The 20293-nt window shown below is 69.3% G+C and overlaps 4 protein-coding genes across 12 annotated transcripts; 2 read left to right on the top strand and 2 right to left on the bottom strand.

The window, feature by feature from the left end:
• Positions 1 to 365: 365 nt before the first annotated feature.
• Positions 366 to 6302, bottom strand: LOC141963536 (B-cadherin). Its single transcript, XM_074912908.1, has 15 exons — positions 6047 to 6302; positions 4149 to 4327; positions 3955 to 4065; positions 3624 to 3779; positions 3402 to 3546; positions 3127 to 3302; positions 2910 to 3038; positions 2633 to 2818; positions 2289 to 2533; positions 2064 to 2206; positions 1648 to 1872; positions 1343 to 1561; positions 1116 to 1246; positions 875 to 1021; positions 366 to 741 (listed from the first exon to the last, which is right to left on the bottom strand). The coding sequence occupies exons 1-15, from the start codon at positions 6186 to 6188 to the stop codon at positions 529 to 531; spliced, it is 2547 nt and encodes an 848-aa protein (XP_074769009.1). The 5' UTR covers positions 6189 to 6302; the 3' UTR covers positions 366 to 528.
• Positions 6303 to 6812: 510 nt separating this feature from the next.
• Positions 6813 to 9705, top strand: LOC141963727 (cadherin-1-like). 2 transcript variants are annotated; one of them, XM_074913324.1, is made up of 9 exons: positions 6813 to 7248; positions 7358 to 7489; positions 7574 to 7729; positions 7809 to 7953; positions 8062 to 8237; positions 8319 to 8408; positions 9053 to 9195; positions 9272 to 9470; positions 9546 to 9705. In XM_074913324.1, exons 1-9 carry the CDS (start codon positions 7204 to 7206, stop codon positions 9633 to 9635), a joined length of 1176 nt encoding a protein of 391 aa, XP_074769425.1. In that variant the 5' UTR covers positions 6813 to 7203; the 3' UTR covers positions 9636 to 9705. The 2 variants fall into 2 exon arrangements, with proteins under 2 accessions (XP_074769425.1, XP_074769426.1); XM_074913325.1 differs by having other exon boundaries at positions 6829 to 7248; positions 9335 to 9470.
• A 72-nt stretch (positions 9706 to 9777) lies between these two features.
• On the bottom strand, positions 9778 to 17176 carry DRC4 (dynein regulatory complex subunit 4). Of its 4 annotated transcripts, XM_074913320.1 has the most exons (13): positions 17001 to 17176; positions 16643 to 16702; positions 16061 to 16153; positions 14502 to 14699; positions 14137 to 14343; positions 13773 to 13827; positions 12947 to 13152; positions 12575 to 12742; positions 12387 to 12425; positions 12176 to 12262; positions 11197 to 11406; positions 10268 to 10333; positions 9778 to 10132 (listed from the first exon to the last, which is right to left on the bottom strand). In XM_074913320.1, the coding sequence occupies exons 2-13, from the start codon at positions 16643 to 16645 to the stop codon at positions 9995 to 9997; spliced, it is 1470 nt and encodes a 489-aa protein (XP_074769421.1). In that variant the 5' UTR covers positions 16646 to 16702; positions 17001 to 17176; the 3' UTR covers positions 9778 to 9994. The 4 variants fall into 4 exon arrangements, with proteins under 4 accessions (XP_074769421.1, XP_074769423.1, XP_074769422.1 ...); XM_074913322.1 differs by lacking the exon at positions 16643 to 16702; XM_074913321.1 differs by lacking the exon at positions 12387 to 12425 and having other exon boundaries at positions 17001 to 17174.
• DBNDD1 (dysbindin domain containing 1) lies at positions 17073 to 20234 on the top strand. 5 transcript variants are annotated; one of them, XM_074913327.1, is made up of 5 exons: positions 17073 to 17209; positions 17973 to 18074; positions 18965 to 19126; positions 19451 to 19591; positions 19656 to 20233. In XM_074913327.1, the coding sequence occupies exons 2-5, from the start codon at positions 18026 to 18028 to the stop codon at positions 19814 to 19816; spliced, it is 513 nt and encodes a 170-aa protein (XP_074769428.1). In that variant the 5' UTR covers positions 17073 to 17209; positions 17973 to 18025; the 3' UTR covers positions 19817 to 20233. The 5 variants fall into 5 exon arrangements, with proteins under 5 accessions (XP_074769428.1, XP_074769431.1, XP_074769430.1 ...); XM_074913330.1 differs by having other exon boundaries at positions 18980 to 19126; positions 19656 to 20218; XM_074913329.1 differs by having other exon boundaries at positions 17154 to 17209; positions 17977 to 18074; positions 19656 to 20234.
• The last annotated feature ends 59 nt before the right edge of the window (positions 20235 to 20293 follow it).

Raw genomic sequence — 20293 nt, 5'->3', positions numbered from 1 at the left:
TCCCCTCATCCCTCTCCCCAGCCCAGAAAAGCTGGGGGTGACCCCACGACACGGAGAAATCGCCCCCCCACGGGGACAAGGACACCTTGGGGGAGCCCCCGGTGATGTGGGGGGTCCATGGGCACTGCCCCCCCCGGCCCAGGGCTGTGCTGCGGCTGCGGGTCCCAAGCTGGGGCAGGGAGGAGCTATGGGCAAGGCTGGGGGGGACACAGTGGAGCTGGGGGGGACAGAAGCTCCCCAGGAGCGTCCCCCAGGGCACAAAGGCACGTAGAGGGGAAAAAAACAAACCACATCTTTTATTAAAACTTACACCAGCACCCGCTCACCTCATCCGTAGCATCACACTACCTTTATTTGATATTTAAAAAAAAAAAAAAAGTAATAACCAAGAAAAAAATAGAGGAAGGGAAGGTGAAGGGGGCTGCCACCAAGGTGGGGGGTACGGCGGGAGGGGGCAGCCCCAAGGCACGGGCAGCAATAAGGCGTGGGGTAAGGTTGGGGGGCAGGAGGGCCAGGGCCGGGGGGGTCCTATTCGTCGTCCTCCCCCCCACCGTAGAGGTCCGCCAGCTTCTTGAAGCGGCTGCCCCAGTCGTTGAGGTAGTCGTAGTCCTGGTCGCGGTCGGAGGCGGAGGAGTTGAGGGAGCTGAGCGAGGTGGCCTCCGAGCCGCTGCCCTCGTAGTCGAACACCAGCAGGGAGTCGTAGGGGGGGGCCGTGGGGTCCGTGTCGGCCGCCTTCAGGTTCTGGGGGGTGGCAGAGGGGTCAGCACCCGGCCCCCCTGTACCGGGGATGCTGCTGGCTGGGACGGAGCAGGGGGGACAGTGCCAAACCCCAAACTTCATCCCCCCGGTCCCCTCTCCCTGGGCCGGGGCTCACCTCCTCGATGAAGGTGCCGATGTCGTCGGGGTTGGCGGGGCGGGGCCGGTACTGGGGGGCCGGCAGGAGGGTGGGGGCCACGTCGTTGCGGAGCAGCACTTCGGGGCGGGCATCCAGGCCCCGGTGCAGCTGCCGCAGGTCGTAGTCCTGGGGGACACAAACACGCATGACACGATGGAGAGGGGCAGGGTGAGACCCCCCACGCTCGCACCGGCCCCCCCGGCCCCCCCAGCACACCCACCTGGTCCTCCTCACCGCCTCCCTCCTCCCCATAGTAAAAGACATTGTCCCGCGTGTCATCCTCGGGCAGCAGCAGCGGCTCCTTTGTCACCTTCCTCCTCCTCATGAAGAGCAGCAACAGCAGCAGGATGACTGAGGGGGGAGAGGCGGCATCAGCAGGGACACCCCCCCCCATCCCTCTGCCCCATAGTGGGGGGCAGCCCCGCAGCCCCAGGACCCCCCACTCACGCAGCAAGGCCAGGAGGGCGCCGAGGGCGGCGAGGACGAAGGGCAGGCCGGTGGCGGGTTGGGGTCTCTGGGGACAGCCCTGCGCTGGCCCCTCGCAGTCGCAGACGCGCGCGGTGAGGACGGTGAGCTGGGCTTTGCCCGCCCGGTCGAGGAGCCGCAGGTAGACGCTGTACAAATCCGGCTCCAGCGGTGCCATCAGCCGCAGGGTGACTGTGTCACCTGCGTGAGACGAGTGGCTCGTGGCAGGGGGGGACACACACTGGTAAAAGCCACCACGGCAGTGCCAAACATCCCCCCGGCTTTACCTTCCTCGCCGACCTCCACAGCCCAGCTGGCTCCCGAGCCGTGGCTGAGCTCGGCGCGGAAGGGGCCGGTGTTGGGGGGCAGGTCCCTGTCAGTGACGGTGAGGACTTGGGGCTGGGGGCTGCGGTTGCAGACGGTGACATCCCGGGGCTCGGCCTCGGGGCCGTGATCGTTCACGTCGAGCAGGGTGAGGAGCAGCGTCCCGGTGCCCGTGGCGGGCGGTGAGCCTGCAGGGAGGAGCAGTGCTGGAGAACCGGGGGGGGGCTCCCCAAAACCAGGACCCTCACGGGGACGGGGATGCCCCAAGCAGGGTGAGGGACAGGCAGCCCCTGGCACCACTCCGTGCCAGAGCTGGGACGTGGTTCCTGGTGTCCCTCACGTGGGACGGGGGGAACAAGGGCCCCTTTCCAGCCCTCACCGTCGTCCACGGCCAGCAGCATGGCGGTGTAGGTGCTGTTCTTGGCGAACGGGGACTCGCGGTCCAAGTGGTCCCGTGCTGTCACGAGGCCGTTTTCGGGGTGCACGGCCAGCCAGCCCGCCGGGTCATGCCCCACCAGGTACCTGGGGGACAAAGGGGAGGTGGTGCCATGGCGGAGGCGGGCAGTGGGGGCCCCCCCAAGACCCCAACTGCAGCTCTACTCACTTGATCCTCTGCCCCTGGGCCTTGTCGGGGTCCTGGGCCGTGCAGGACGCGAGGGTCTGCCCCGGCGGCACGTCCTCCGGCACCTGCGCCACCCGCACCGGGGGGTCGAAGACGGGCGCCTCGTTGACGTCCTCCACGTTGACCGTCACCGTGGCGGTGGCCGTCGGCAGCTTGACGGCGAAGGGGGCCTCGTTGGCCACGGCCACGTGGAGCACAAACTGCTTCTTGGCCTCGTAGTCCAAACCCTGGGAGAGGAGAGAGGAGAGGGGAGAGGGGACGGGCAGCACCCCGCCCCGGGCAGTGAGTGGGGGGGACACGGGGTCGGGACACACACACACACGCACCTTGGCGGTGCGGAGGACGCCCTCGTTGCTGGCGGGGTCGGTGGCGATGGCGAAGGCGCTTCCCTCGTTGCCGCGCAGGATGGAGTAGACGGCTCGCCACGCCGCTGTGCTCGGCTCGTCCAGGTCGGTGACGGTCAACCGGGCCACCTCCTGCCCGGCCTTGTTCTCCGGCACAGCCGCCTCGTACTGCGGGTGCGTGGCCACTGTCAGTGCCGCAGCCCCGGCCCACGGGCAGAGGGTCCGGCCATGGTGGGGGGTGGGAGGGACCCCGCGTTACCGTTTTGGGGTCAAATTCGGGGGCGTTGTCGTTGACATCCATGATCTCGATCATCGCCAGCGCCGTCGTGGTCAGCCCCTCGCCGTCCAGGTCGGCCGCTTGCACGGTCAGCGTGTACTCCCGCACGCGCTGCGACGGACGGACGGACAGACACACACCCTGTCAGCCGAGGGGCTCGGGGCCGGGGCCACCCGCCCCGCAGTGCCGCAGAACCCACCTCCCGGTCGAGGCCGCTGGCGATGACGCTGAGGGTGCCGGTGGCCTTGTTGACGGTGAACATGTGGGGATGGGGCTCGCGCGGCTCCTGGCTGAGGATGGAGTAGGCGATGACGCCGTTGTAGGTCTCCACCGCGTCGTCCGCGTCCGTGGCCGTCACCTGCATCACGGAGGTGCCTGGGGATGGGGACGGGGACATCGCGGTGAGCGGAGGGGACGGGGCACACCCTCGGGGACGGTGCCGAGGTGGAGCTTCCCCGCGGCGCAGGGTCCTACCCGGCAAAGCGCCCTCGGGCACGGAGCCCCTGAAGATCTCGCGGGTGAACTGGGGCTTGTTGTCGTTCTGGTCTGTCACCGTGACGATGATCTCCATCGGCTCCTCCACCGGTTTGCCGTGCTCAGACACGGCGTGGGAGAAGAGCTGCGAGGCGGAGGGATGAGCGGGGGGGTGTGTCCCCCCTCCCCACCACACCGCGGCCTCCCCCGGCAGGGACCTACGTGGTATTTGTCGATGCGCTCCCGGTCCAGCGGCTGCGTCACCTTCATCCACCCCGACTCCTTCTCGATGGTGAAGACGCCCTCGGGGGGGGCGTCCGCCCCCTGCCCCGTGATGCTGTAGAAGATCTTGGTATCTTTGTCCCTGTTGGATTTGATCTGAGGGGGGGGACACATGGCGGGGAGGGGGGGTCAGTGCTCACCCTTGGTGCACACAACCATGCTCAGCGCCCCCCTGCAGCCCAGACTCGGGGGGGATGGACCCCCCGCAGCACCCACGTCTGCACCCAGCCCCTCCCCAGATCGACACCCCCCCCCCCCCCCCCCCCCATACCTGAACCAGCTTTTTGGGGAAAGGACCTCTCTCATTTTCGGGAACTTTGATGGGGGGGATCACCCAGTCCCTCTTCTGTCTCCTGGGAGCGGCGTGAGCCCCGGGGAGCTCCTGCGGGATTTGGGGGGGTGGGGGGGTGTTATGAGGGTGCCGCCAGATGGGGGGGGAGCACGGGATGGGGTGAGCAGCATTACCTGGGGGGAGCGCCTGCTCCGCACGGGCACTGGGGCAGGGTCTGGCTGGCCGGTGGCATCCCGGGGGGGGGCGGCAAGCGCCCTGCCCACCCCCGGCAGCAGCACGGGGCCCCCGTCCTGCTGCGCCCCGACGTCGGGCTCCTCGGTCGCGAACGGCCCCACGCAGCCTCCGGAGCTCGCTGCGGGGGGGGGTATGTCTCAGGGTGGTTGTGCACACACACACACACACACACACACACCTGTCCCCGGCCCTGGGACCCCCGCGCCCCCCCCAGCCTCCCGAGGCAGGAGGGGCAGGGGATGCCGGGAGCGGAGGTTTTGGCTTTGTTTCCTCGATGAGGGGAAATTCCTGGGCAGGCAGCGCCCTGCCCCAGCCCCGCCACCCGCCGTGTCACCCCCTCGGGGCTCCCAGCCCCCCACAGCCAGGCTATGGGGCACAGCCCAGCTCCCCCCCCTGCGTCCCCCGGGCTGGATGTGGCCCAGGCCCCTGCACCCCCAGCCGGGAGGCAGGATTAGGGGGATTAGCGGCGCTAAGCCAGCTCCGGAGGCCGCCGGCCGGGAGGGGATGGGGAGCGGGGCTGGGGGGGCTGCAGGAGCCGGGGGGGTGGGGGGGGAGATGTGGAGAGGGGCAAGGAGCGCTCTGCCCCCCGGCTGCCCCACACCAGGACCCACACAGCAGCGCTGAGGGCCCCTCCCAGCCGCGATGGCCTCGATAAGGGACGTCAGCGAGGCTGGAATGGCCCCCGGGGGCACAAGGAGCCTTGGGGAGCCCCCAGCCCCCCGCTGTGGGGTATCCCCCAGGGGCAGCAACCACAGAAGCTGGGGGGGGTGGGGGGGTGGTGTGTCTGCGTCCGCAGCCTGGCCCCAACTGCCCTCGGGGGGCCGGAGCCCCCTGCACCCGCGGCGTCCCCCCTCCCGTGGCACTGTGCCCCGGTGCTGCCCACGAGGGGGTTTTACAGTGACGTGGCCGGCCCCCGGCCCCCTGCCCACCATGGGGGGGCCCGGCAGAGCCCGGCCTCGCTGGCGGGAGCCGTTGGGCCGAAGGCGGCGGGATGGGGAGTTCGAGGCTGGCGAAGGTCAAGGCCTCTCCTGGCACGGCGGCAGCGCTTCCCGCCAGGGGTTGTTGCTTTTAGTGCTCCGCGGCCATTAGGCGAGCGCTGGCTCCGGCCGCGGCGGCCGAGCAGCCCCGATCCCCTGGGATGCCACCGAGCCAGCAGGCCCCGGCACCGCCAGCACCGGCCCGAGCCGGTGGCAACAAACCTCTGCCCAGCCTCGGGCCAGGCCGGCTGGACTCTGTAGCCCACGGCACCGTGGTGGTGCCCACGGCTGGAGAAGGGTGGTCCTGGGGCAGCCAGCCCCATCGCCAGCCCGGTGACGGGTGCCCACCCTGAGGGGGCCCGGTGGGCGCCCCACGGCTGGACCAGAGGCGCCGGCAGTGGCCACCGCCAGCCCCAGAGGGGCGAGACAGGCTGGCTGGGCGCTGCCAGCCCCACGGCCCAGCCCCGCTGCTGGGGGCCACCGCCAGCCCCCCAGCCCAGCCCCGCAGCCGAGGGGGGGCCACAGCCCTGTGACGCAGGAACCCCGGCAGCCCCCCCAGCTCGGCCCCACACCCAGGGAAGGGCTCGCCCCACGGCCCAGCCCCACACCTCGGGCAGCGCCAGCTCCCCCCGGCAAGCACCGACCCCGCGGCCCGGGGGGGCGCAGCCGGCCCCGCATCCCGCTCCGCGGCGCGGGGCGCCCCAAAGCCAGCGCCACAAACCGGGGGGATTGGGGCGGGGGGGGGATTCAGAGCCACGGTGGGGCCGCGCGATCGCGGCCCGGTGCCCCCCGCCAAGCACCCCGGGGAGGGAACGGGGGGGGGATCCCGGGTGGGGCCGCGCCCCGACGGCGCCGGTTACCTGGTGCCGGGAGCGGCCCGCGGCGCAGCCCCGGGGGGACGCACGGTCGGGCTGGGGGAGCGGCGAGCGCGGCGGCCGCCGGCAGGAGCGGGAGGAGGAGGAGGATGAAGAGCGGGCAGAGCCCGGAGCGCGGCCCCCGCATGGCCCGTCCGCTGCCGCCGCCGCCTCCGCCGCTCCGGTCGCTGCCCGCCGCGCCCCGCCCCGCCCGCTGCAACGCGCCGCTTCAGGTGAGGCGGTGGCCGCGCAGGTACCGCCCCGCCCCGCCCCGGAGAGCGACCCCCGGGACCCCCCGGCACTGCCTGAACATCCACCGGAACCCCCCCGGCACCCCCCGGCACTGCCTGAACATCCACCGGTACCCTCCCGGCACCCCTCGGTACCTCCCGGCATCCCCCGGGCACCCTCCGGTACCTCCAAGCAACCCTCCGGCACCCTCCGGGCGCCCCCGGTACCTCCCGGTTCCCTCCCGGGCACCCTCCGCTTCCTCCACGCGGCCCCTCCCGGTGCCTCCTTCCCCCCCGGTACCTCTGCGCGACCCCCGTAGGCACCGCCCGGGCAGCCCGGTATCTCCGGGCCCCCTCCCGGTCCCACCCTTGTCCCCTCCATGTGCCTCCGGTACCCCCCGGGTCCCCTCCGGCCCCAGACCGACCCGTACCCCTGCCCGAGCGGGGCTGCGGCTCTTGGGGACCCCCAGAGACCCCCCCCGCCGCCACCCCGGGACGCGGCGTTCGGGGGGGGCACCCAGGCAGCTCCTGGGGGTGGCACCGCGCTGGGCTGGGGGGATCCGAGAGTCCAACGGAGGGGGCTCAGCCCCCCGGGGGCCCCGGTGCCGTGTGTGTGTGTGTCCCCCCCATCAGGGACTGTTGGGGGGCCCCGGAGCGAAGCGGGACCCCAGGGAGATCGGGGGTGCCCTGTGCCCCCCCATGTGACAGTGCCCTGGGAGGGGCGGGGGCTGATCTCCACCATGTCCCCCCCAAACTGGGGCAGTGCCCTGTGTGCGGGGTCCCCCCCGGGCACCCTCCGCCCCCCCCAGCGCCGGGGGTGTCAGTTGGGCCCCCCCCACCTCCCGGCGCGTGCTGGCACCCCTGGGCGGGCACCGGCCCCTCCCGGCAGGACCCGGCCAAGGTCACGGCCGAGCAGCCGGCGCAGCCGCGGCCATGTTGTCCTGCACCTTCACCCTCCTCCTCTTCCTCCTGCTGCCGGTAAGACTGTCCCAGCGAGGCTTGGGGGGGATGGGGGGGCAACCTCTGTGCCCCCCCTTCATTTCTGCGCACCCCCCTCCTGCCCTTTACCCCGGTCTCCATCCCGCAGGACGCAGCACCCGACGTGCCGCCCCCCCCCGAGCACGGCCATGGCCTTCGGCGGCAGAAGAGGGACTGGGTCATCCCCCCCATCACCTGCGCCGAGAACGAGCGGGGACCCTTCCCCAAAAAGCTGGTGCGGGTACGTGGGGATGGGGCGCAGGGTGGGGGGGGGCCTCGGGGTGCTGGAACCCCTCTAACCACCCCCCCCGCATCTCGGCGCCAGATCAAATCCAACAAGGACAAGGAGACGAAGGTTTTCTACAGCATCACGGGGCAGGGGGCAGACAGCCCCCCCGTGGGGGTCTTCACCATCGAGCGGGAGACGGGGTGGCTGGAGGTGACGAAACCGCTGGACCGGGAGGAGATCGATAAATATGTTGTGAGTGGATGGGGGGGCCGGGGTGGGGAGGGGACGAGGGGGGAGCGTGTTGTGGGGGGGCTGACAGCACCTCTCGCAGCTCTTCTCCCACGCCGTGTCGGCCAGCGGACAGCCCGTGGAGGACCCCACGGAGATCATCATCACCGTGACCGACCAAAACGACAACCGGCCCGTCTTCACCCAGGCGGTTTTTCGCGGCAGCGTGTCGGAGGGGGCTGAGCCAGGTGAGCGCCGCGCTGCCGAGCGAGGGACACACACACACACACACACACACACACACACACACACACACACACACAACATGGGGGTCACCCCCACCCGCTTGCTCCCAGGCACCCCAGTGCTGCAGGCGGTGGCCACGGACCCGGACGATGGGGTCGGCTCCAACCACAGCGTCGTGGTCTACTCCCTCCTGCGCCAGACGCCGAACCGGCCCCGGCCCCACATGTTTGCCATCGATGGCAACACCGGCGTGATCTTGGTGGCCGCGGAGGGGCTGGCGGCACAGGTGAGCCCCCTCAGAAGCCCCCCCCCTCCCCAAGCCTGGCTCTCACTGCCATTCTGGGGGTGACGCAGCCCCTCGCTGCAGGTGGCTCCCGAATACACCCTGGAGATCGAGGCGGCCGACATGGCGGGCTCCGGGCTGCGGGCCACGGCCACCGTCCTCATCCGAGTGCAGGTGAGGCCCGTACCCCCCCCGCCCCCCCCGGGGGAAGCAAACGGGCAGGATTAGGCCACGGCAAAACCGGGTGCATCCCCCCACGTGCTCCCCGTGCTCCGGGCGCTTTGCAGAGAGGGAGGCGAAGGTTGGGATGGCAACTCCACCGCGGCTTCTCCTGGCCCGGCGCCTCGCCGGGCTCTGGTCCACCAAGCCCCGGGGGGGGCCGCGTGGGTGCTGGTGGGGCGCCTGGGTGCACCTCCCAGGGGGAAGCCACCTGCGCCGGCTCGGCCCAGCCGGGGAGGAGCGCCCGGTCCCGCTGCGGCCACGAGAGCGACGTCCGGCTGCACCAGCTTTGCACCAGCTTCACGGGGGGAGGGAAAGAGGCCGAGGTGCCAGGAAGGGCGGCCGGGGTGGGGGGGTGGGGGGGGAGACAAAGGCAGGGGATGGCATCTTGCACGGCCTCGCCAACTGCGGGTCCCCGGCCCAGCGAGCCGGAGGGGAGCCAGGTAAGCTGCCGGGGGGTCGCCGTCGTGCCATGCTGGTTTTGGCCAGCAGAGGAGGTCAGGGGGGGTCTGGGGGCACTGGGGGGGCTCTGCTGTGGCCCCGGGGGGTGGATGGTGCTGCCGGGAGGTGTCCCAGCCCTGCGTACTCCTCTGCCCCAGGCCGGAGGCACATCTGGGACGGTGAACGTCTCCCTGACCACCCACGTACTGAACACGGCCACGGGGCTACCGGCGGCCGGCCTCGCCGTGCGGCTGGCCCAGCTGGAGGAGCCGGGGCTGCACTGGACGGAGCTGGGGCAGAGGTAGGAGCGCCGGCGGCAGCGAAATGGGTACAGGGCGGGGGGGCTGCTGCCTGCCCCCCCTGTGAGCCCACCCAAGCCCCGCAGGGCTACCAGCGGCAGGGCCGGGGCAACCACCAGAGCACGAGCCTTCTCATTTCAGGCAGACGGACGGGGACGGGCGCTGCCTGTCCCTCCTGCCCGCCGGGCAGGTCAAGGCCGGCACCTACAAGCTGCGCTTCGAGACCGCGGCGTACTGGGAGGGGCTGGGGTATGCCAGCTTCTACCCCTTCGTGGAGGTACGGGCAGCAGGGGCTGGGGGAGCAGGGGCCGGGCATGGCCCAAGCTGAGCCCCCCCTCTGGCTCTCCCCCAGGTTGTTTTCACCGTGACGGAGCCGGTGCAGAAGCTGCATGTCCCGCTGCTGATCAGCCCCTACTCCTACACCACGTACCGGGGCAGTTAGAGGGGGAAGGCACGTCCCTCGGCAGGGAATCACGCCACTGCCGCCATTAAAGGCTTCAAACCAGGCATTGTTCGCCTCAAAAAAAAAAAAAAAAAAAAAAAATCATCATCATCACTGGGGGGAAGCGCACGCGTGGGGAAAGGAGGGGGGGTGGGGGCCCCCGGCTGCGGCTCTCGGAGCCTTTGTGTTGGCACCGCTCGGAGCTGAGCCCGCTGCCAGGAGCGGGGGGCTGCTGCGGAGGAAAGAGGGAGAAGGAGGGTCCCCCGAGTCCTGCGGAAGGCCAAGGGGGCTGTTTAATGGCGGGGGTACGGTTTAATGGCGTGAGGGCACAGCCCTGCCCCCAGCCCGGGCAGGGGGCCTCAGGTGGGCACCGCAACGAGGCCGGCGGGGCCCTGCCCCAGCGCGGGGTTGGCCATGGGCTGGAAGCCCAGGTTGTCCAAGGGGATCCCAAAAGCCGTCAGTTTTGCCTCAAACGTCCGCAGCATGTCGTTGTGCGCCTGCAGGAGAAGCGTCCCAGGGTCACCCCAAAGCCCAGAGGCTCCTCGCGACCCCCGGGTGGGAAGGGGACACCCCAACACGCCCGTCCTGAGCTGGGCGACGCGGGGAAGCGGCAGCCTGGGCTTTTCCCTCACCTTGCAGACTCGGGCCAGCTGGAGCTGCAGGTCCTTGATGGTTTCGTTCTTGGAATTGAGCAGGTCCTGCAGAGGGAGAGACGGCGCCTCAGCGGCAAAGCGCACGGAGGAGCCGGCCCCGGGTTCAAGCGGAGGCAGCTGGCGGCAGGGCCTGGCCGCCACGCTGTCCCCCTTTTGGAGCCAGCCAGTCCCCGGGCGGAGGCGAGGGACAGGGACCTCCCGGGGACGGCAGCGAGCCCTGCCATCGCCACCCGCCCCCGCCGCAGCACCTGCTCCGGCCGCGCCGCCGCGGCACCGGCGCAATTACAGGGAGCAGCTCCCCGGGGCCCTCAGCCAGGCCGGGACCCGCAGCTGCCGGGGAGCTCGACGCCCTCGCGCCTTCCCGGGAATGTGTTTTTCTTCCCGGGAATGTGTTTTCCTTCCCGTTAAGGTGCCACCTGCTCCGAGGTGACGCCATCCAACAGCCCCAGGGCAGCCTGGCAAGGGGGGGGGGGGGGGGGGGGCTGCGGCGGTATGAGGGGACCTGGAGGGGGGACGGGCTGGCGCGGCGACGTCCCCGGTGTCTCCACCCGACCGGCAGCAAGTGCTGCTTCTCTGGTTACGTCTGTGGCAGGACCCCCAGCCTCCAGGCCGAGGCTTTACAGACATTTTTAGCGTGGCAGAGCCCCAGGGAGCCCGTCTGTGACTCCCCACGACACACCCCCAGCCCGGGGCCGTTCTCCTCCAAACGGGCTCCGTCAGCGCCAAATTGCGGCACCCACGCGCTCCGCTCTCCAGGGAGAGCCGGAGGGCACCTGCGGCCCTGGGAACGCCAGGAACGAGCGACGCGGCAGCCACAGCCACGCCGGATGGGGACTCGGGGTCTGCCTTCACCCCAAAGCTGCCTCTGCCCCCCCACCCGTCAGGCGCCCCGTGGCAGCGCACGGTACCTCCAGCTTGTGCGAGACCAAGGAGAGGGCGCCCGGGTCGAGGTTGGAGGCTGCAAAGACCTCGCTGAGCTCTGCCTCCTTCTTCTCCAGGACGCCCAGGAGCCCTTTCAGCTTGCGCTCCAGGAGCAGGTTCTTGAACCCCGTCTTCTGCTGCACCTCGTTAATGGCTTTGGTGAACTTTTGATAGAGCTCGTCTCGCTCCGCCTGCACCTGCACCCCAAAACAGTGCGTTGTCACGTCGCCCTGGGGACCCCCCGGCAGCAGGACGGGCATGATTTGAGACCTCAGAGAGGGCCCCATGGCACATGGGGGGTCTCTCCCAGCCTCCTTGCAGCTGGCAGGAGTCCCTGGCTCGCAGCTAGTTAATAAGTGTCCTAATTAGGACACAGTCTCTCCTCCACAACCTATTTCTGAGTGCGCTGAATACGTTGCTGCCTTAATGATGGATTGTTAATGAGGCCTCAGATCAATGTTCATCTTCCCGGGGACTTCTACGAATTGCAAACAAGCCCTGCTCCTGCCTCAACAGATTTATCTGGGTTAGCTGCGGGCGGGGGAGAGGCCGAGCCCGGGAGAACTCAGTCAACAGGACTCATCCCGAGCCCCCCCTTTTTCCCCCAACATGGCAAAAGCAGGGAGTGACCCCCGAACGCCGGCAGAGGCAGCGAGCTCCGGCTGGGGGTGGAGCCCCCCGGCTCTGCCCCGCAGCCGCCGGCGCCCCCCGGGAAGGGAAGGGACCGCCGGAGCGTGAGCGATGGCTTAGCAAAGTCCAAGGCCAGGCTTGTCTGCTGACTATGGGAGACGCCAAAGCTGGGAGAAGCTTTGCTGGAAGCAGCAGTTATGGCACAGCTCCGGATTAGAGCTTTGGAAAGCCCCCAGCTAAGCCCAGGCTCTGCCAAGCCCACCTGCGCAGTCCTCCGCGGAGGGGACAGGGTTTGGAGCGGGAAAGGGGGTGCCCAGCCCCACCCCCAGCTCTCACCTTACTGAATCTCTGCTCCAGCACTTCATGTTCCCACTGGAGATCCTTCAGTTCTTTCTGGGTGACTTTCAGACGCGCTTTTGTGTTCTGCGAGCAGGAAGGGACAGTTAAAGAGCGTGAGTCTCTCTGGGAGGCGTGGGGGACATGTTCTGGCAAGGGGGGAGAGCAACCAGCGAAGAGATACGGGTGAGAAAAGACAAGCAGCACTCACCCAACCCCCCACTCTGGATTCTCGCTGCCAGAGTCCCATCTGAGATCTTACAAACACACAGTGAAGCTGCAGACTCGAAGGATTTTGCTCAGCGGTTTGGCCAAGCCGAGCGGCAGAGGTTACCGCCGAGCGCCTCCCTCCAGGAAAGAGCCTGGGCGACTGGGGAAAGGGGAGCGCTGGCCACTCACCGTCAGGGCCTCCCTGTCCTTGTCGGCGTGGGTCAGCTTCTTCTGCAGCTCTGAGACCTGCTCCTGGGCCTGCTGCAGGGGCTCCTTCAGCTGCTTGTTCTGGAGCAGCACGTCCGCCTTCTCCTTTTCCAAGTGAGTCTCCCTCTTCTTCATCTCCTCTGTCTGCTCCTGTTCTTGGGAGGACGAGGAGCAACTCCTGGGGGCTGCTCAGATCCTCCCACACCCTCCAGACACCCCTTGGCTACCGGCCCAGCAAGACACACCGAGAGCTTTGCCGGTGTGACGGTACAACCCTTGGGAGACCAGCAGCATCCGCACCGCCACCCGGGAACGGCTGGATTTGGGCGAGATCCTCACAGAACCAGGCAGTACCTTCAGCAAGTTGATGAGCGCCAGGTTTTTGAGGGTGATGTCGTTGTAGTAGTTCTTGATGTCGCTGAAGGCCTTCTCGTGGTTCCTCATCAGCTCATCGATCTGGCTGTTCTTCCTCTCCTCCACCTCGTGGATCTCGGTCTTCCTCCGCAAGTCAAGGTCGTCCCGCAGCGCTTGCATCTTCTTGGTGTACTTGGCCTCGATCTCTGGGGCACAGCACGGGGGGCTGAGTCAGGACGTCGCGGGGGACCCGTCAGCCAGCGCCGGCCCGGCGCGTGCCACCGCGGCGTCGCTCGAGGACAAGACACCCGTTAGCGGCGTCACCGCAGCTGCCACCAGCACATGGAGCAGCGAGGCCGGGACCACGGGGAGCCCAGAAATAGCATCCTGGGACAGGGGGTGCAGAAACCCTCCGTCAGCCCCCGAGAACGTGGAAGGGACCCCCAGGAGGACGCTGGAGCAAGGGCTCTGCAAGGGCTCCTCTAGCCAGCAGGCACTGCGCCCCAGGATGGGGGAAAACGGGGGCAGAACTCGGGGAGGGGGCAAAAAATGGGGGCAGAACTGTGTGTGTGTGTGTGTGTGCGTGCAAAAAATGGGGGCAGAATTCGGGGGGGGGAGGAAACGGGGGCAGAACTCAAGGGGAAAAACTGAGGCAGAGCTCAGGGAGAAAACAGACAGAACTGAGGGAAAACAGGCCACAATCAGGGAAAAAACGGGCCCCTTTCTGCTGGAGGCTCTGCTAAGGAGCCAGGCAGCGCAGCAGCACCTGACGGAGCCTTCCCCACAGCACACTGAGCTCACGCAGGGCCCGCACAAACATCCCAACCTTTCACTTGTCTCTCGAAGTCCTTGCGCAGCCGGGTGATCTCCTGCTCTTGTTCCTGTTCGGGAGCAGCTACGTGTCAGAGGCGGACAGCCCCATCCCGAGGGATTCCCTCCCGCTCCCTGGGAAAGGCTCCAATCCCACGTTATCTCGTGGCTTCTCCAGCTGCTCTCGCAGTGGGAGCTGCCCCAGCAAGTCCCTCCTCCCCATGCCTGCACTGAATTTCTAGTGCCTCCAAGCCCTCAGTTACTGGCTCCTCTGCAGGGAAACCCCACCCCAGCCCGCGTGGAGCTGGGGAAGCACCCGGCTCCCGCTCACACGCCGGGGCTGGGAGGGCTCAGCCACGCGTCCCCGGCCCGGCACGTACCAGGCGCGTGTTTTTCACCACCACCTCGCTGGCCAGCTCCTGCTTCTTCAGCTCCACTTTCAGGGAGCGCATCTCCTTCCGCAGATCCATCTCCTGGGCCCAGTGATCCTCCTCAGCCCTCTTCATGGAGAGGGTACCCTCCGCCTTCAGCTCGGTGAGGTTTTCCTGGTGTTCGTACAACAAGTGCTTCACCTTCTGCTTGTAAACCTGAAGACAAGCCACAGACGGGTGAGGGGCTTCAACAGGACTGAGACTTGCATCCTGCTCAGCTTCTCCTCCTCTTCCTCTCTCCTCCTCAGAGCTGTCTGAGGCTCTCCCGGAGCTCAGGGCACTCACACCACCCTCCCAGCCTTCTCCTCTCCCACCTTGATCTCCACTTGATGCCGCTCCTCCGCCTCCTCCATCTCCCGGTCCTTGTTGCGCAGCTCTGCCCTCTTCTCCTCCAGCTGCCGCCGGGTGATCTCCCAGAAGGTGTGAATCTTGTCACGCTCTAGCTGGAAATAGTTACGCTCTTCCCGTTCCCGGTCCAGCTCCTCCCGGAGACGCATGATGTGCTTCTCCAGCTGCAAAATCGAGAGGAAGAGTCAGGTAGGGGGAAGAGGAGGCCTCGGACAACCAACACAAGACACTCATGGGAAGCCGTGCCACAAACCTGGCAGGACACGGTGGCTGTTACTGGGACAGAGAAGTGCAGGAGCTCTGACACTCCCTGGACCTGACAGAACCCTCAGCCTCTGGAACACAAGTAACAAAGCCTTGTCCTGCTGTAAGCAGCCTGGGCTCGGGTATTGTGTCCGGCAGCACCATTCTCAGGTGCTTAAATACTACTGAACTGTAGAATTGTTTAGGTTGGAAAAGACCTTTATGATCAGTGAGTCCAACTGTTACCCCAACACTGCCACACCCACCACCACACCACATCCAAACGTCTTTTAAATACCCCAGGGACGGCAACTCGACCCCTTCCCTGGGCAGCTTGTTCCAGCACTTGACAACCCATTTGGTGAAGATTTTTTTCCCAATATCCAATCTAAACCTCCCCGGGCACAACTTGAGGCTGTTTCCTCTCATCATTTGTTACCTGGGAGAAGAGACCGACCCCCACTGGCTACACCCTCCTTTCAGGTAGTTGTAGAGAGAGAGAAGGTCTCTCCTGTGTGCCCTTTTCTCCAGGTTAAACACCCCAGTTCCCTCAGCTGCTCCTCACAGAAATCAAGCTCCAGACCCTTCACCAGCTTCGTTGTCCCTCTCTGGACGCGCTCCAGCACCTCATCGTCTTTCTTGTAGTACGGAGCCCAAAACCGAACCCAGCGTTCAATCAATTCAAACTATCCCTGCCCTATTCCTGCTGGCCACTCCATTTCTGATACAAGCCAGGATGCTCTTGGCCTTCTTGGCCACCTGGGCACGCTGCTTGCGCCGAGATGTTCAAGACCTGTATCCCAGGAGCGAGGTCCCCAGGCCAGGGCCATCTCCTCCTCGGTTTGTAGGGCACTTGAAAAACCAAGCGGGACTTGGGAGTGACCAAGGGGCAGCAGCTGCACCTTCCGCCTCTGCCTGCCCTCCCCATGCCCCAGCAGCAACGGGACTGAGAGAGCAGCAGGCTGCTGCACTCACGGAGCTCCAGGCTGAGCCGTCAGCCAGCCGAGCAGGCTGCTGGGGTTACAGAGAAGACAGGGAGGGCACAAAGTTGAGAGCCCCGGACCAGCAGAAGGAGGGTGTGATGAGGGGGGCTGTGAGAAACATGCCCCGCCCCAGCCCAGCTGGGTGTCAGGCAGCAAAATAAACTCCAGCTGCTTGTCTGTCACCCTCTGCCACCTGTTGTCCCCGGAGCCAGGCGCCGAGCAGGGGTCCCATGCACTGTTCTTGCAAGTAGCCACGTCCTTCTGCCTGGGGGTGGGCTGGGAGACGAGGAATCTCTCACCTGCTCCTTGCTCATCTCCTGTGGGGCCAAGGCATCCACCACTGCTGGAGTTTTTCTCCCTTTCCCTTTCTTTTCGACTTTCTTTTTAGGTGCCTAAAGAAAAAGCAAACTGTGAGGGTGAGGTGTGCCTGTGGCTTGGGGGCCAGGAGGAAGCTGTGCCGCTCAGACCCCCTGCACCAGCCCAGGCCACGCAGCATGTGAGCCCTCACGGCAGGGCCACCACGGGGAGGAGGCCGGGGAGCCCCGAGGGGGGCCTGTGCTCCCCGGGAAGCCCCCCGGAGACCCTCAGGACAGCCGTTGCTCACACCCAGCGCTGCCGGCCCAGCTTTGCAGGCACAAAACCCACCGTAACGCCTCAGGACGGCACCGCAGCGCTGTGCACGGCGCCAGGGCCGGGCCGGGCCAGGCCAGGCCGCACCGGGCCGGGCCCCCGCACCCCGCGGGGCTCCCTCCCCCAGGGCGGCCCGCGCGCCGCCGCCCTCCCCGCCAGCTCCAGGGGACCCTTCATCTGGCGTCCCGGAGCCCCCAGCCCGGCCCAGGGCTCTCACCGCCCCCCGGTCCCGGTCCCGGCCCCGCTCTCACCATGGCGGCCGCCGCCGGCGCCACCGTCTCCAGGCAACAGGCGGGCGGATCTCGCGAGAGCTGCGCGGCGGCCGGACACGCCCCTTAGCAACTCCAGGGACCCGCCCTGACAACGGGGGCGGAGCCTCCTCTCCGGGGGCGGGGCATAGGGGGCGTGTCCCCCCGCCGAGCCCCGCCCCCGGCCCAGCGCAGCGGCCCGGCCCCGCCGTGCCCCGGCCCCTCCCGGCCCCGCCGCCGCCCCCCCCGGTCCCCGCGCACCCCCCCCCGCCCAGGTCCCCGCCGCATCCCCGTTCTACCCCCCCCCCCTCCCCGGTACCCTCCCGCCGTCCGCCCCGCGCTCCCGGGCCCCTCTCCGCACCCCTCGGTGTCCCCGGGGCAGGCGGGGCCGGGGCCGTCCCCGTGTCCCCCCCGTAACCGCCGCCAGCCCCCGCCCCCGCGCCGCCCCCTGCGCCGCCCCCGCCGCGGCGGGCAGGACCGTGCGGGCTGCGGGCTGGCACCGGGCCCGCCCCGCCCAGCACCGGCACCGGCACCGGCCCATGGAGGCTCCGGGAGCGGGCGGCACCGCAGGTGAGGGCCGGGGGGCGGCGAGGGGGGAGCGGGCGGGCGGGCAACGGACCGACGCGCCCATCACCGCGGCCCCGGGCCCGCAGCGGGCGGAACCGGGCCGGGCCCCGCGGGGCGGGAGGGGGGCGGGGTGCACAAGGAGATGTGGGGCGGGGAATGGGGGGGTGTTGGGGGGTGCCCGGCCGCAGGGGTGGGGGGTCGGTGGGACGGGGGGGCTGGGGGACGGGGCGAGGGGGGACAGCGCGGGGAGGGGGGTGTGGGGGTGCAGTGGGGCGTCCCGCAGGATTTGGGGTGCCAGGCCAGGGTATGGGGTGCCTGGGGCAGGCTGAGGTGCGGGGGGTGCCAAGCAGAGGGGTGCAGGGGCAGACACCCCGGCTCGGGGGTGCCGGTGCAGCAGTGCGGAGGGTTGGGACGCTCGGGGACGGGGAGGTGGCCGTGCCGGTGGAGCTGGGGGGACTCCGGTATCGGGGGGGGGGGGGGGCTGAAGCGGGGGGGTCCTACCTGGTGACACAGGGGGTGCCAGGGCTCCCGCGCACCCTGTCCCTCCTGTGTGTGCCCCGCACACGGCGGCAGCCCCGGCCGTGCCCTCCCGCGGCACCGGGCCCTTCCGAGCCACGCCGGGGGACGACGGTGCCACCGGGCCGGCACTGGCCAGGAGCGGGGTGGCTGCCGGTGGGGCGGCCGGTACCGGCTGCTGCCCGGCTCTGCGGATTGACGTGAGTCAGCAGAGCGGCGGGAGCCCTGATGCCGCCCCGCTCCCCGCCAGGCAGCCGGTGAGCCCAGGCCGGGGCGGTGCGGCGGGGCCGGTGCCGTGAGACCATGCAGGCGGAGGCCAGAGGGGATTTCTGCGGCAGGGACCAGCACCCCGGTGGGTGGGGGTTTGGGGGTGGGTTTCAGGGGGGGGAGTGGGGCCCGGAGGCTGCCGGTGGCAGGGGAGGACACGCTCCATACGGTGACACCGCCGCCGTGTCGCCCACCGGGACTGGGCACCGCGGTGGGGCGGGATGGGGCAGGAGCAGGCAGCCCCTGTGTGTGTGTCCCCCCCCGGGAGCTCTCCTGGCATTGGAGCGGGGTGGGGACCCCCTTTCCCGCCGGGAGGGAAGGTGCCACCAGCGTGAGGTGCCCGGTCCCACCCCGCGGGGTCAGGACGCGGCAAAGCTGAAGTCGGGGCACCGGTGTCCTGCTGCTCCGTGTGCCGGGCACAGGAACCAAACACCCCCCGAATGTCCCTTTCCCCATCCCAGCTCCTCTGGGTGGGGGGAGCCCTGTCCCCTGCCCCGCTGCCACCATCCCGGGGGGAAGGAGGAGATGCCCATCCCTGTGCCATTGTGCCTGGCAGCACGGTGATGGCAGGGCCTGGTGGCATGTGGTGCCACCGGGTTCATCCTGCCCCGGCACCGGGTGGGCTGGGGGCCTGGGCACGGTGCTGCCACAACCGCGGGCCGTGCCTCGACCACGGGCTGTGCCACGACCGCGGCCGCCTCGGTCCCCCTGGCTCTTGCCGGGAGACAAACCGCCCCTTGTCTGGGCTCCGGCACAGGCCGCGCTTTTGTCTCGCCGACACAAAGGGGCTGCGCGGGGCGGGGGGGTGCAGGGCTGCCGGCTGCTGGCACAGGGGTCCGGGACCCCGGGCAGCTCTGCCTGTCCCCTCCCTGGGCCCTCCCGGGGGGTCCCGCTGCCCCCGTCCCCCTCAGCCGGGGTAACCCCGAGGGGGCTGGCGGGGTCCCCGGGAGGGAGCTGCTGTCGCCGATGCGGCAGGTGCCGGTATCGCAGAGCTCGGCAAGGAGACGCTGGCCCCGGAGCGCCCGGCGGGGACCCCCACCCATGGGCCGGCCCAGGAGACCCCCGGTGTCCCCACAGAGGAGCAGGGGGGCATCCCCATCCCCAGCGCCGGCCTGCTGCAGGTCACCGAGCGCAGACGTGAGTGTGGCCCTGTGTGGGTGGCCCCTGCCTGTCCCCTCGTGTCCCCTGCTTGTCCCCAGGGTCCCCTGCCTGCCCACAGCATCTCCTGCCTTCCCTCAGTGTCCCTGCAAGCCCTGGAGCGCCCCTGCCTGTCCCCTCGCATCCCCTGCCTGTCCCCAGGGTCCCTGCCTGCCCTTAGCACCCCCTGCCACCCCCCCAACCGGTCACTGCCCAACCGAGCCCCTCGCGTCCCCCCTCCCCGGCTCCCCCCGGCCCCCGGCAGCCTCCCGGGGCGCCCAGCCCGGTGCCCACAGCCCATCCCCGGGGCGTCGCGTCCCGCAGAGCCCCTGAGCAGCGTCTCCTCGCTGGAGGTGCACTTCGACCTGCTGGACCTGACGGAGCTGACCGACATGTCGGACCAAGAACTGGCGGAGGTTTTCGCCGACTCCGACGAGGAGAACGCGGCCGGAGAATCGCCCAGCGGTGAGCGCCCGCCCGCCCGCCCGCCCCTCCGTCCGTCCGGGCCCTGAGCCGTCTGTCCCCGCAGGGCTGCAGCCGCAGGCGCTGCCGCGGGCCGGGTACCTGCGCTCGCCCTCCTGGACCCGAGCGCGGGAGCAAGGTCGGGAGAAGAAGCACCTCAGCGACTCGGAGCTGCCGCCGGGACCCCCGGACGCCTTCCTGCCCGCCGAGCGGCCGCGGGAGCCCTAGGGCCTGCCCCGGCCCCCGGGGGGGACGGACGTGGGGACACGTCGGGGGACGGACGTGGGGGACACACGCCGGTGTTTTCGCTTCCCTTCATCCCCGGCACCGCTGGAGCCCGTCCCCGCCGCCGGCCGGGGTGCAGGACTGGTGTGGGGGGGGGCACAGGCAGCCCCCAGGACAAAGCCGGTGGCCTGGAGCCCCCTCGCCCCACGCTGGGGCGACCGGGAGTGGTGGCCTGGGGCTGGAGGGGGGCCAGTGCCGGTGCCCACCCGGTTCTCATGTAGCAGTGCCGTGTTTCGGTAAAACCGACCGACCCACCACCGCCTCTGCCCCTCTCCGTCACCGCGGGGGGGAACTGGAGTTGGGGGGGTGGGATACGGGGATCCCCATGGTGGGGGGGACCGGGGGGAGCCTGGCCGTGGCCTGGGAGACCAGGGATGGCCCCACCGGTGACATCACGCCATGCGAACGCGGACAGCCCCC

Source organism: Athene noctua, chromosome 9 (genome assembly GCF_965140245.1).
Source record: "Athene noctua chromosome 9, bAthNoc1.hap1.1, whole genome shotgun sequence".
Taxonomy (NCBI): Eukaryota; Metazoa; Chordata; class Aves; order Strigiformes; family Strigidae; genus Athene; species Athene noctua.
Note: the sequence above shows the minus strand (reverse complement) of the source record. Positions and strands in the feature narration are given on the sequence as shown.

What these genes read in the sequence shown, in the direction of transcription:
- LOC141963536 (XM_074912908.1), bottom strand. Translation starts at nt 6,188, where the DNA reads ATGCGGGGGCCGCGCTCCGGGCTCTGCCCGCTCTTCATCCTCCTCCTC. An exon ending in TGTGGAGGTCGGCGAGGAAG is followed by an intron (nt 1,562 to 1,647) that starts GTAAAGCCGGGG and finishes CGTCTCACGCAG; the next exon opens with GTGACACAGTCACCCTGCGG. An exon ending in CGCCCTCCTGGCCTTGCTGC is followed by an intron (nt 1,247 to 1,342) that starts GTGAGTGGGGGG and finishes CTCCCCCCTCAG; the next exon opens with TCATCCTGCTGCTGTTGCTG.
- LOC141963727 (XM_074913324.1), top strand. Translation starts at nt 7,204, where the DNA reads ATGTTGTCCTGCACCTTCACCCTCCTCCTCTTCCTCCTGCTGCCG. An exon ending in CCGTCCTCATCCGAGTGCAG is followed by an intron (nt 8,409 to 9,052) that starts GTGAGGCCCGTA and finishes CCTCTGCCCCAG; the next exon opens with GCCGGAGGCACATCTGGGAC. An exon ending in TGGACGGAGCTGGGGCAGAG is followed by an intron (nt 9,196 to 9,271) that starts GTAGGAGCGCCG and finishes AGCCCACCCAAG; the next exon opens with CCCCGCAGGGCTACCAGCGG.
- DRC4 (XM_074913320.1), bottom strand. An exon ending in GGCATCAAGTGGAGATCAAG is followed by an intron (nt 14,344 to 14,501) that starts GTGGGAGAGGAG and finishes GCTTGTCTTCAG; the next exon opens with GTTTACAAGCAGAAGGTGAA. An exon ending in AGCTGGCCCGAGTCTGCAAG is followed by an intron (nt 10,133 to 10,267) that starts GTGAGGGAAAAG and finishes CTTCTCCTGCAG; the next exon opens with GCGCACAACGACATGCTGCG.
- DBNDD1 (XM_074913329.1), top strand. Translation starts at nt 18,026, where the DNA reads ATGCAGGCGGAGGCCAGAGGGGATTTCTGCGGCAGGGACCAGCACCCC. An exon ending in GCAGGTCACCGAGCGCAGAC is followed by an intron (nt 19,127 to 19,450) that starts GTGAGTGTGGCC and finishes CGCGTCCCGCAG; the next exon opens with AGCCCCTGAGCAGCGTCTCC. An exon ending in GGCCGGAGAATCGCCCAGCG is followed by an intron (nt 19,592 to 19,655) that starts GTGAGCGCCCGC and finishes CTGTCCCCGCAG; the next exon opens with GGCTGCAGCCGCAGGCGCTG.